This window comes from Panthera leo, chromosome A2, assembly GCF_018350215.1.
Source record: "Panthera leo isolate Ple1 chromosome A2, P.leo_Ple1_pat1.1, whole genome shotgun sequence".
Classification (NCBI taxonomy): Eukaryota; Metazoa; Chordata; class Mammalia; order Carnivora; family Felidae; genus Panthera; species Panthera leo.
The window spans coordinates 62,253,330-62,267,177 of NC_056680.1; the positions used below are offsets into that span (position 1 = coordinate 62,253,330).

At 54.9% G+C, this 13,848-nt stretch overlaps 1 protein-coding gene across 1 annotated transcript in view; it reads right to left on the minus strand.

Moving 5' to 3' along the window:
• PKD1L1 (polycystin 1 like 1, transient receptor potential channel interacting) overlaps positions 1 to 13,848 on the minus strand; it is a 117,419-nt gene that overhangs the window by 49,556 nt on the left and 54,015 nt on the right. The window contains 7 exon segments of the mRNA XM_042913647.1: positions 2,194 to 2,250; positions 2,975 to 3,170; positions 5,227 to 5,338; positions 8,255 to 8,375; positions 9,470 to 9,612; positions 11,725 to 11,802; positions 12,943 to 13,119. Coding sequence (XP_042769581.1) covers positions 2,194 to 2,250; positions 2,975 to 3,170; positions 5,227 to 5,338; positions 8,255 to 8,375; positions 9,470 to 9,612; positions 11,725 to 11,802; positions 12,943 to 13,119 — 884 coding nt within the window.

Here is a 13,848-nt window from a genome sequence, read left to right on the forward strand (position 1 = left end):
CATGGATTGGGCAGGAGGGAGGGAACAAGGTGACAGTCATCCATGTCCTCACTCAGTCCCTCGTTCCTGCCACACCTGTGTCATGGGCTGGGCTGGTGTCACAGCCCTGGTTATATGGGTGCAGAGGAGTGAAAGGAGCTTGTGTTCATGAGGGAATGTTCTGGAGGCAGTGGGCACAGTTGGAGAAGCAGGGAGCACAGTAGGGGAGATAGGGAGCATATCGGCAGGGGTAGGGAGCACAAATGGAGGGGCAGGAGCACAGCTAGAGGGGCAGGGAGCACATTTGGAGGGGCAGGAGCACAACTGGAGGCACAGGGAGCACAGCTGGAGGGGCAGGAGCACACCCGGAGGGGCAGGGAGCACATCTGGAGGGGCAGGGAGCACAACAGAAGCAAGGAGAACAGTTGGAAAGGCAGGAGCACAACTGGAGGCGCAGGGAGCACAGCTGGAGGGGCAGGGAGCACGGCTGGAGGGGCAGGGAGAACAGTTGGAGGAGCAGGGAGCAGTCGGAGGGGCAGGGAGCAGTTGGAGGGGCAGGGAGCGTTGGACGGGCAGGAGCACAGCGGGAGAGGCAGAGAGCACAGCTGGGAGCACAGCTGGAGGGGCAGAAGCACAGCTGGAGGGACAGGGAGGATAGCTGGAGGGACAGAGAGCATAACTGGAGGGGCAGGGAGCAGTTGGAGGGGCAGGAGAACAGCGGGAGAGGCAGGGAGCACAGCTGGGAGCACAACTAGAGGGGCAGGAGCACAGCTGGAGGGGCAGGGAGGATAGCTGGAGGGGCAGGGAGCAGTTGGAGGGGCAGGGAGCAGTTGGAGGGCAGGAGCAAAGTGGGAGAGGCAGGGAGCACAGTGGGAGAGGCAGGGACCACAGCTGGAGAGTCAGGAAGCAAAACTGGAGGGGCAAGAGTACAGCTGGAGGGGCAGGAGCACAGTTGGAGGGGCAGGAAGCAGTTGCAAGGGCAGGAGCACACCTGGAGGCACAGGGAGCACAGCTGGAGGGGCAGAGAGCAGTTGGAGGGGCAGGGAGCACAGCTGGAGGGGTGGGAGCACAGCTGGAGATGCAGGGAGCATAGATGGAGGGGCAGGGAGCACAGCTGGTGGTGAAGGGAGCACAGCTGGAGGTGCAGGGAGCACAGTTGGAGGGGCAGGGAGCACAGTTGGAGGGGCAGGGAGCACAGCTGGAGGGGCAGGGAGCAGTTGGAGGGGCAAGGAGCAGTTGGAGATGCAGGGAGCACAGACGGAGGGGCAGGGAGCAGAGTCAGGGGTTACATAGAGGAGTTTCTGGGCAGGACAGGGGTGGAGACCATCAGTTCAGCAACATCACTTGCCTTTAATCGAAAAGGCCGTGATGAGATCCTTGTGCACCCGCCAGGCAACGGAGAAGGGAGGCACCCACAGTGGTCACAGGCAAAGAGGCTATGCCCAGAGGGGTCCCTTGCGGGGCAGACCAGGCAGCACAGGAGTCTGCAGGTACTGGGTCAGGAGCAGGCTCTGTGGTGAGGTGGGGCAGGCAGCCAGATCCCGACAGCTTACCTGTGTGTGAGTCATGGCGGGCTGAGCCCCCCTTCTGCAGGTTCTGCTCTGAAGAGGGGCCACCACCTGTAACCACACAGGGGCCCGCACGATGCCGGGGGCAGCAGTCACACTGCTACAAGGGAGCGATGAGGCGGCCCGGATGGGACTGAGCACAAGTAGGGGGTGAGCCCTCCTGGCTGTGGGGCATCCCTGCCAGGGCAAGGGGGGGCCCTGGAAGACAGGCTGGGCTGCAGCTCGCTCTGAGGGCTGGTGAAGACGACCTTGGTGGGGTCTCCTCTCCCCTCCCAGCAAGCAGGCAGTGAGAACATTGGGGAATGGGGGCAGTGGGGCCAGAGATGCGAGGAGAAAGAAGGCGTGGACTGGAGAACCCAGCACCCAGATTACTAGCAGAGAGCGACCCCCTTAACCAGAAGTATGTGTAGTACGGACGACACCGTCGTAATGCGTCTCTACTTTGGGTCTTCAAACTTCTGTATTAGGGAGACCTTCCTGCCCCGTGCTCTGGGATGCGCCGTGCTATTCAGGTGAATTTGCGAGAGAAGTCCCGTTTCTAATTCAAGGGTCAAACCCTATACTGTATGTTCTTCGAGAACGGACGGAGATCCTCCCAGTTAGGCACAAAAGCAGGAAAATATACTTGGCAAGAAACAGCACTCACCTTGTGAGGGAAGCGCAGGAGGTCCCTGAACAGGAGAACAGAATCAAGCATTTCCTCCTGACCCGGAGAAACAAGCAAGCAGAAGAAGGAGGCAAAAGGGAAGGTTACTTATGCAATTTAAAGTCAAACGGTTCACCGTGTACTCCTTCCTGCAGCCGGAGTGGATTCCAGGGCTCTGAGGCGAGGGACCGTGGAGGGACCCAGGGTCCCCTTGACCTGAGTTTCCCAGGGGGAGCAGGGTGTCTGCCTCCCCCAGCCCACCTGGAGTGTGACCGGAGGGGAAGGAGAGGGAGGGCAGAGCTCAGGGAAACTTGGGACAAGGGGGAGAGAGTCCTGGAGGAAGGAACAGCACCAGTTCAGGAAGGATCAACACTACAATGACACATGTTCTAAGATGCCAGCATTCTCTAGTGGCAATCAGGGACAGCAGGTGCAGACGGGCAGTGACCAAGGGCAGTGACATTTGAACACATGCCCATTTCCTTAGAAGCTGCACATAATCATACACGTAACTCTGGCATGTCACTGACGAGACAGAGTCAGATGGGTCACATCACAGTGACCTGCAGTGGTAACCACCTTGCACGGCCTCTCTTGTGAACCGACAGCATTTGTTTGTGGAAGAATGAGCACACGTGACAGAGGCCACAGCCTCGTGGCCAAGCCACACCCTCCTGGTCCTCTTTCTTGACTGCTTTAGTAAGGCCGCTTGCTGGTGAGTCAGGCCCTGCTACCCGATGCCCACGCACAGGTACCGAGCGTGCCCTGTCCCTGATGGTACCTGATCTGTGGAAGGCAGTCTGCATGCAGAAGAAATCAGCGCATCCTGTATTCGTGACCACTGGCCGCACGGGGGACTTCTGTCCTCCGCAGCCCAGCGACTCAGGATCCTGGCGATCATGGTGATGTAGTTCCTGATTTCTGCATAACTGCCCATCAGCTGGAGGGTGGACAGGTGTTTCAGGCTGGAATTATATCTGAAGGAAATTGGGGAGTTATCAGGATTGCTCCGACATGCTGGGAACCTCTTTGGCCTGCCTACCGAGACAGGGGTACTTGTGATAGAAATCTTCTTGGGCGGGTGAGGAGGTCGGGGCAGACAGAGAATGGCTCAGAGGAGAGATGGTCTGTGCAAGAGAAACTAAAGAGACCCAGTGAGGCAGCACATCAGAATTGCACAAAACCCTTGATCTCTGGCAAACAGAATGACAGAGATGCATCGTGGCAAACGAGGGGGTACGGTGCGGGGCTGGACGCAGACGGCAGTGTGGCTACAGCAGGCTGAAGGTCTGCACACATCCTCACAGTGGAGCTGGAAGACAGCACCCACAATCACAGTGCTGTGCACACTCTGACCGGATGGTATGTCCTTATGCCGGACTTCGCACCATGGCTAAGAGGGGTCTGTGCCCGGGGCGCAAGAGTAACTTGAGTATGGGAATCAGTCAAGGTAATATACCATGGTAACAGATGGATGGACAAAACCCACTTAATCCTCTCGATGGATCTAGCAAAACACAGACAAAATCCAACACCCTGTCATGAAAAAAAAAATACCCCAAATCTAGGAATACAAAGGAACTTCTTGGACCTGAAAAAAACACAACTCCGGGGACCTATAGCTAAGGTCACGCTAAATGTTCGGGAATGTTTCCTCGCCACGGTCGGAAGCAAGACCGGGATTTCCACACTTGCCACTTCTACTCATCACTGAACTGGAAGAGTCTAGCCAATGCAGTTAAGCCAGAAGTAAGAAATTATCCAGATTGGAAAGCAGGAAAACTCTATTTGCAGATAGCATGCTCTTTTATGTGGAAAAACCCAAAGAATGCGTTCAAAAACTGTTAGAACAGACACACGAGTTTAGCAAGGCTGTGGGACACAATTGTATCTCTATACACTAGCAATTAAAATCCAAAATAAGAGAACAAGAAAACAACTTGATTTGCAATAGCATGAAAAAGAATGAAATTCTTGTAACTAAATGTGACAAAAACATTCAATACTTATACACTGGAAACTATACAATGTTGTTGAAAGAAATGAAAATCTAAGTAAAGGGAAAACTCTGCTCATACATCAGAAGACTTCATATTCTCAAAACGATGATATTCAAAATGACTCAATGCAATCCCTATAAAAATTCCAGGTGGCTTTTTGCAGAGATTAACAATAACCAGGAGATCCAGGATAACCAAAAAAATGTGGAAAAAGAACAAAGTTAGTTGATTCATGCTTCCCGATTTCAAAATTCACTGCAAAGCTACAGTGGTTAAGACAGTGTGGCAGTGCCATGAAATCAGACATAGAGATGAACAGAGCATTAATTGAGACTCCATAGCATTTACAGTCAATTGATTTTTGACAAAAGGACTAAGACAATTTAATGAGTAAGACTGACCTTTTCAACACACAGCACTAGAAGGACTAGACATCCCTGTGTGCAAAAGTGAACCTGGAGCCTTACCTCACACCACATACACAAGTTAGCTCAAAGAGGATCAGAGAGCTCAGGGTAAGAGAGAAAACTAGAAATCTCCTGGAAGAAAAACACTGGAGTAAATCCTACAGATATACCAAAGGCACAAGCGATAAAAGAGAAAAATTAGGATGTTGAACTTCATCAAAATTAAACACTTTTATGTTTTTTTAAAGGGTTGTTTATATAGTTTAAGGGGGGAGGGGCAGAGAGAGAGAGAGAGAGAGAGAGAGAGGGAATCCTAAGCAGGCTCCGTGCTGTCAGTGCAGAGCCCGACGCTGGGATCGATCTCACAAACTGTAAGATCATGACCTGAGTTGGAATCAAGAGTCCGATGCTAAACCCACTGAGCCCCCCAGGCACCCCGGGACTGTGTTCTGTATATGGGTGAATGAGTGGCACACAGATGATGTCTCAGTACAATGATTTCTTTTGCTCATCCTGACAAGATGGGACCCCAGGAGCCACCGTTTACTCCAACCGTGACCGACCAGGGGAGACCCGGCCCCGAGGAAACACAGGCACATGCCGGGGTCTCTGTGCCGCTTACTCACATGTCCTCATCCAGGCAGAGACCCCCGTGGAGACGCGGCAGCACAGTCACCGCCACGGCACACGGCTGTACTTGGGAGCCCGAGCCATCTGTGATCTCGGTGGACAGCATGACTGGAAGGGAACGTAACAGAGGAAACCAACACCTCAGGACCCATACTGTCTACTGCCAGCCATCACCAGAACGGTGATGACACCGTGCATCACAACAGAGCGAGGCGTGAACGCTGAGTGTGGCTGCCCCATCCTAGGGGGGAGGTCTGGCGTTCCAAGGTAAGATGCCCCACAGCAGTATGGGACACTAAGCACCAGAGAGCTGGGGACATGGGTGCAGTCACAAGAGGCAGCAGAAGCGACAGCCACGGGCCACAGGAGCCAGGAGGCGGTTTGCTCACTCTCACGCCCTCGGCACTCACTCGTCTGACCTGCAGGCCCTGGGAGCCGGCAGCTCAAGGCCACCGGCAAACGGGACCGGTCCCACCTGGGAGCACTGGGCCAGGGGGAAGCTGGAGCTATGGGAAGCCCAGAGGATGAAAGCCACAGTCCGCAATGGAGGATCAGGTGTTGGGGTAACATTTTAAGCCACTCCTAAGTCATGTACAGAGACACGGAAAGTCTGGAGAAAGGCAAAGGAAGTCTGTGTGAAGTCACGGGAGCGTGGTCAGAAATGCCTTTTCTGGGGCGTCAGAAACTCCGTCCTGTGGTGCAGGCCTAGGGTCTGGAGTGTGGATGACACTCAACATGAAAGCCACGGGGCCGGCCACAGGAGTCACGCAAAAGAGCAGAACAGAGGCATGCCATGGGCTTTCATAAAAGCATCTCAACCCAAAACACGGGGCCCAAGATTTAGGACTTAATTTTGAGGGTTGTGGTCCCTGAACCCTTGGCCGCCCCATCACCCCTACAAGCGAATTCTGGGCTCCCCCCGTCCTAGGACTCTGAGCCCGTGGATACAGGGAGGCCCCATGTCAGCTGCAAGAGAGCCAGTTTAACAAGAACTACAGGGACCCCACTGCAGGTGACATGGCCCTCCTGCTGAAGCAGGGGACGCAGGCAAGGCAGCAGGAGCCGGCAGAGTTCAGGTGGACCCCACCCCGACCCCTGCAGCTGTGGAACCTTCAGTCCAGAGATGGAATGGGCTGGGATTAAGGGTCTGCTGCACTGTATTCAGTCTGCCTGCGTTCCCCCTCGTAGGAATCTTCAAGTCAGGTCCTCGAAGGAACAGATCATCCCCGTGTCGACAACTGTAACTCCTGTGGGGTCTTTGGAATGACCTGGGTGATGTCACTCACCCTGACATTGCTCAGTGACTGTGGCCTGAAATATGGGTCTACAAATTCATCCCACATGGGGGCACCTGGGGGGCTCAGTCGGTTGAGCGTCGGACTTCGGCTCAGGTCATGATCTCGCAGTTCATGGGTTTGAGTCCTGTGTCAGGCTCTGTGCCGACAGCTCAGAGCCTGGAGCCTGCTTCGGATCCTGTGTGTCCGTCTCTCTCTGCCTCTCCCCTCTACTGCTCATGCTCTGTCTTTCAAAAATAAATAAACATTAAAAAAGCAAAACAAAAATCCATCCAACATGGAGCTGAGGCCCTGCCCTGACGTCCTAGGTGGGCATGTGCACAGCCCTGTGGTCTGCACACCCCTGCAGACGGGGTCCCAGGGTCCTGTGGGCAGGAGTCTGGAGTGAGGCACTGCCCGGTCTGAATCAAAGCACAGGGCTTCGTGCCCAACACCAGGAAGCAGGGGAGCCTGCCGGGTGAGCATCCGTTTGGAGGAAACTTTCCAGGAGACAGAAGGTGCATGTGGTTTCATTCTGGAAGAAGTGAGGCAGACCCTGAAACCACCTGCAGCCATCACCGTGCTCATCAGGACACACGGCAGACGTGCCCATCCGAGTGGATCGGTGTCCAGCTCGGAAGGCCTTTGCTCAGTGTCACCCACCTACAGCCAGGAGAAGGTGCACGTGTGTCTAACTGGGGGTCAGGGAGGCTTTCCCGAACTAGAAAGCTTTCTGGCTGGGGTTCGGGGAGAGAGGAGGTTTAAGCAAACCAGGTGGATGAACCAGTTGCAGACGTCAGGCTGAAATACTCTCAGGTGGCCAGGTCAAAGAAACTTCTAGATGGGTGACTCTCAAACTTGCCTGCACGTCAGAATCATCCAGAAGGCTAAAAAACACCCTGTCAGCCTCCGAGATTGACGTAACGGGCACAGTCCCGCAGATGGGGCCGCTTTCCTCAGTGGTGGGGTATCTAACACGCGCAGTGGAGGGAGGCCACTGGGGCGGGCTGAGAATGGGGCAGCCTGCCAGCACAGGGGTCGGGGAAGCTGCCAGCACCGTGGAGCTCTTTTTGCTCTGGGAACAACACATACTCAACTCTACATTCCCTTACCCCCATGTTTTCTTTGCGGCGGGAGCCCCCGGATTGGGTTCTGTCTACAACCAACGCAGGATTCACCAGAGACCGCATGTTTCGTCAGTAAACAAGGGGCGGCTTGGTCTGAAAGGTTTAATCCATACTCACAAGATGCTCCCTGGCACCTTAGCATTTACACTATATCTCAGCTGTAATTTTAAAAGAGATTTATTTATAGTATCGCTAATGTCTCTGCACTAGAAAGTAGGTAATCCACCTCATCTAAAAAGCATGACACTTTTCCAGATGAATAAATAAGAACTTATTTTCTAAATTAAAAAAAAAATTTTAACATTTATATATTTTTGAGACAGAGACAGAGACAGAGCACGAGCAGGGGTGAGCAGAGAGAGAGGAAGACACAGAATCCGAAGCAGGCTCCAGGCTCCGAGCTGTCAGCACAGAGCCCGACACGGGGCTCAAACCCATGAAACTTGAGATCATGACCTGAGCCGAAGTTGGGCGCTCAACCGACTGAGCCACCCAGGTGCCCCGAGAACTTATTTTATAGATGCATAGTTTTAACATTTTGTAGTTTGGGGAAACCAGGGGGAAGGTTTAGGACCGTAAGCAAACACAGCCAGCAACCCACATCCACGGCCTGACTGACTTACCTTTATAGTCATCCAAGGGCTCGCCCGCGGGCAGAGCAAAGTAGTACTGGGTGTCTGTCCCGCGGTACAAAGTGTGTCTGGACCCGTTTCCTATCCGGTAACTGAATTTGTAATGGAAGTCCTAGGATCCGTTCCACGGAGAACAAAAAACAGTGTGTAGGTGAACAAACTGAATCACGTCCCCAGGAAGTACATACCCCTGCCTCCTTCACTCCACCCGAGGGCACTGTTTATACACAGGCTGGGGGCAGATACTAACTTCGTGTCCCCCTGAATGCACACATGTGCGTGGGGTGACCTCCCACCTGCGGGGTCCCTCTCCCAGAGCTGAGAGGACCCCACACACTGGCTGTGCCTGTCACTCAGGGTCGTGTGCTCTCTTGGCCTGGGGTCTCCCAAAAGCCACAGAGGCACATGTGGTCTGGGCCTCCTCGGGCTGAAGGGGACACAGCAGACAGGAGATGGGGGGGCTCGGGCAATTTGTTCTTGGTGTCAGAACAGGGCATTTGGACAAACAGAGAGAGAGAGAGAGAGAGAGAGAGAGAGAGAGAGAGAGAGAGAGAGGCAAAGCAAGAAACAGACTCTTAACTACAGAGAACACACTGATGGTCACCAGAGGAGAGTGGGGGAAGGATGAGGGTTAAGGATGCATTTGTGATGAGCATTGAGTGTTGTAGAGAGATGTTGAATCAGGGGCACCTGGGTGGTTCAGTCGGTTAAGCGTCTAACTCTTGATTTCGGCTCAGGTCGTGATCTCACGGTTCATGGGTTGGAGCCCCGCATCGGGCTCTGTGCTGACACTGCAGAGCCTGCTTGGGATTCTCTCTCCCTCTCTCTCTGCCCCTCCTCCGCTTATTCTCTCTCTCTCCCAAAATAAATAAACTTAAAAAAAAATGTTGAATCAATATATGGTACACCTGAAACTAACTTTGCATGTTGACCATACTGGAACTGATATAAAAACTTAACTAAAAAAAACAACCCAGGGCATTTGCCTGGGCCCCAAGGGAGGCCAGGATCCGACCCTCCAGGGACACAGGCGGTGGGTTCTGAGGGAAGGGGCAGGGTGGGGGAAGGAACGGGTGGTGTCTCCCTGAGCGGGTGGAGGGCACAGCCACGGCACTCCCGCCCCCAGACCCCAGGGTTAACGTCCCGCAGCATCTCCCCGGAGAGCCACCTCTGCCTCTGGGACACACTTGGGGCAGCCGCGCGTACCGGTCTCCCTGACATGCAGAAGATGCTGAAGACGGTGTGTGCCTCGAGGCCACGATGTGGCTGCACTTGACAGGTCACGGCCCACGGAGCTGGCCTGAGCGTCACATAAAGCTGAGCTCGCCCCAGGAAGCCGTGCTTGGAGGCTGTGGAGGAGAGCGTGACAGAGAACTACAGTTGCACGAATGCCCGGTCCCAGTGGGACACTGTGTGGCTGCCACCGTGTGATCCCCAGACAGCGGCATCGGCGTCGCCCGGGAACTTGCTAGAGATTCGGATTGGGTCAGAGCCCGAGTGGGGGGACCCGGTGGCAGGGGACTGCGACATGCGCGGGAGGGGGGGACCCTGCACGCGGCACCTGTCATGTGACACGTCCACAGGCACTCAAAGTGCAGGCAGCCACACCCAGGCCCGGGGTCGGGAGGCACACGCAGATCATGCAGATGGAAATCAAAGTCTTGAGCACAGACACTAAAGGACTCGGGGCTCCCCCTCACCGCAGCCTCGCCCCCCCCCACCCGGGTCCTCTCGAAGTCTCATCCACAAACAGTTACGTGTGGCTCACTTGAATTTAGCACCAATGCCATTTTTTATGGCTTCTGTCAACTGCATTCATATCTAAATACAGAGTTCAAACTCCCCAGGGAAACACACATAGTCCGATATGCACAACCATGGTTCCCCAAGCATCAAACATTTTATTTCCCATTTGCTACCATGACTGATGATTAATCATTAATCGTTCCATGTTTGTTCCCATGACGCGATTTTGTTTTGTTTTTCCACTTCTGATGTCTTTTTCTTGAGGTACAACATCTAAGAATGAGATGTATAAACCATCATCCTAACAGCAGGTGCCGCACTGGAGACAACCTCGTTTACCATCCTGCTCCAGGGTCACATGGACTGTGGAAGTCAGCTGGGGGCCATGGCCCGGCCTGGTGTGGGCGGGAGCCCAGGGGCCAGCGTGGCTGCCGGGGCGGCACAGCGAGGTGAGCCGGGACGAGCCGGGCCTCTCGCACAGAGGCCGAGTCTCTTCCCCCCAGAAGGAGTGTGACCCACCTGTGAAAATGGCCCTAAGGCTCATCATTTGGACAAATGTCAGCAGCAAAGGGAGGGAGGGCTAGCCAATGGTTGGCTCTGTGGTATTTGGGAAAACACAGGGAAATGCCTCTCTCGTACCAAACACAGGCACCTGGGGTTTAGTCTCTGAACGCCCAGGGAAGGGGCGGGACGACCTTTGCAACGATGTCAACAGAAACAGGGGGAACGAGAATGAAGCCCAGGGACCCTGCCGGCCCTACCAAGGGGTCTCACAGGGAAGTCAGCCTCGTGCTGCACGCCCGGGAGAAGGGAAGCCAATGCAGAATACAACACTGGAAACGCACCAGGGTGTCCACGAGCCCAAAAGTGTGGGCACCGACCCAAACCCATCCGTACGTGTAAACCATCAGAACCTCTGTGCTTCTTCTATGGAACTAAAGACCTCTAAGGGGCGCCTGGGAGGCTCAGTCAGTTGAGCCTCGGACTCTTGATCTCTGCTCAGGTTGGGATCTCACAGGTTGTGAACTTCCAGCTTGTGAGTTCGAGCCCCACATTGGGCTCTATGCTGACAGTGCTGGGCCTGCTTGGGATCCTCTCTCCCCCTCTCCCTCTGCTCCTCCCCCATTTGCGTGTGCTCTCTCTCTCTCTCTCAAAATAAATAAATTTCAAAAAAAAACCCCACAACAACTATCTAGAAATGGGTCAGAATGTCCAAAAATGACCCCAAAGTCAGATGTCAGATTGAGTCACGGGAAGGCCAGAAGGGACACGGAACAGGACGCGGGGTAAACATGTCATGTATTCAACAAACGGTGTCCACAGAACAACAGAAGTGCTACCTCGTTGGGTTTTAAATATGTGGAGGAGTTATCGACCAATTTGTAGGGAAAGAACCAGCTAATGCACTTATCTTGGACAAAATAAAATAAATACATATGTAGTTTTCTGTATGTGTGTGTGTGTGTGTGTGTGTTTTTAAGGCAAACACCTCAGCCTTTACTGTGACCTAAACACCCACCTGATCCCTTAAGGATCAGAAACACACAAGGAGGCAACAATGAGCAGTGAGTGACTGTGGGGATGGAGGAAGGGTCAGGACACCCGGGACAAGAGCTCGGGAGACTCTGAAGTGGCTGAAATTTCCAGAAAAAACATGAATGTAATGAAACCCCTCATCATCCCCCCGACCGGGTCCAGCTGACAGCGTAACATACCCACAGAGGCTTGCAGGACGTAGGTCTTCCCAGGGCTCAGTGCGAATGGCTTCATTGTCACAGTCTGTCCCGTGATACCTGCAGAGAAGGGGCACATGGAAGCCGTCACGGGAAAGCTCTGAAGACAGGGGAGCGGGCAGACGCCCTGCACCTCCATAGGCAGGGGTACAGCAGGCTCCTCCCTGCAATGCCCCCAGATGCTCGTCACCCGCCCTCTTTACGGAGCTGAAATCTCTCCTCCAGCATCCCTTGCCCGACAGCAGTGACCCTGAATGGGGGTGCTGGGGGTGGGCCCAGGGTCACACTAGGCTCCGAGGGAGAGACGACGCTGGTGAGAGCTCGCTCTGCACCGGTAGCATTAGGTCCAGTCTCCAAGCCGGCTAGTTTGCACATTCAGTCTGTCCGCGAGGGGTGATGAAGAAATTTCAAAGCAGGGGAGCCTGGGGGGCTCCGTTGGTTAAGTGTCCGACTCCTGATTTCCACTCAGGTCATTCGTTCTCAGTTTGTGAGATGGAGTCCCATGTCTCTGCTGCCCTCCTCTCTCTCTCTGTCCCTCCCCTGTCCTCTCTGTCTCTCCAAAATAAATAAATAAATAAATAAATAAATAAATAAATAAATAAATAAATATTTAAAAAAGAAGATATTTCAAAGTGATTTTTGTATCTTGCAGGAACCCTGTGAACCATTTCTGAAACCTGGGTGTGACAGCTGTCCCCTGGGGACCGGGTCCCTTCCCTGGGGGGCAGGGGCTGACTCTGAAGGTGGGAGGGTCCCAAAATACAGGCTGGCAGTCTCCACAGGGAACCATGGCGGGGGGCGGGGGAGAGGGGAGGAGGCAGCCGTGTGACAACAGTGGGGTAGACGTGGCCCCAGGCTTCCCCACAAGAGGCCTCAAGCCAGCACCGAGTGGAGCCAGTGCGTCACGGAGCGGGGCCACCATGCCCACTCCGTGGGGTGATCATCCTCCCTGTGGAGGTAGTGGCCTCGGCCTGGCACAGGTTGTTCCATGTGCAGACAGGGCTCCTGGGGCTACAGAGGCCAAGTCTGCCCATAAATGGGGCCCCGTCTGCCATCCCCAGAGGGACACATACAAGGAGAAAAGGCTCAATGACTCCAAGTACTTCTGTGTGGAAAGGAAATGTGGCAGAAGAAACAGGCTGGCGAGCAAACCCTTCTGGACCAGCTGCCAATTCCCATTTGTGTAGACATGCGCCGTACCGGAGGCGGTGTAGCTGTGGAAGAGTGTGCGGCCCACCAGGGACTTGGGCCAGTCAACCATGAGAGGGGGCCCGGCAGCAGCTGTCGGGGGCAAGGGGCCCAGCAGGTTGTCCCCATCACCACGGCCCCTGTCGGCACTGGAACTCAGATCTGATCCTGGGAGGCTGGGGTTGGGCCCTGGGAAGACAAGCCGACACGGTAAGGGACAGGCCATAATGACAGTCTGACGGCCTTCATCAGTACCCATTCTGCTGTGCGTCCTCCTGAATGACGTGGGTTCGTGCTGCAATGGCACGTTCCGTCCCTTCCACCCGCCTCTCGCGTTCAACAGACCCTCTGCGCACCAGGCCGGGTGCTGGGCTGGGGCAGAGCCACTAACCAGAGCGACAGGGGCCCTGCCTCCTGGACCTGCCCGGGCAGGTCAGGGCGCAGGAGGACCCTGCCCCCCTGCTCCCCTGCCCCCCTCAGTACTGTAAGGCCCCGAGGCAACGAGACAATGCAGGGCCTGGGAGGGAGGAATGGGAGGGAGGAGTCAGAGGAATGAGAGGGGCCCCTCCGAGAAGGGGCTGTCTTAGAGCTGCCAGGCCATGGTCCGAGAGGGCCCGGGTGGGCAAGGCACAGACAGACCGAGTAAACGTTGGAGATGTGGCTGGAGGGGGTGACAAAGGGGAAGGCAGGGAAATGAGGCAGAAAGTGCCAGGGTGCTCTGGTGGGAGGCCCAGCATGTGGCGGGAAGACATTGAGGACTGGTGGGGGGAGGAGGGGCTATGCTGTGGCCCTGAGAGGTCTCCAGCTGTGTCACACAGTGAATGAGGGCAGGCGGCAGGGATGGAGGAAAAGAAAGAGCAAGGGCTTCCGCGTGTCCAGGTGCCTGGGGTGGTGGGACACAGACACGTCGTCCCCTGA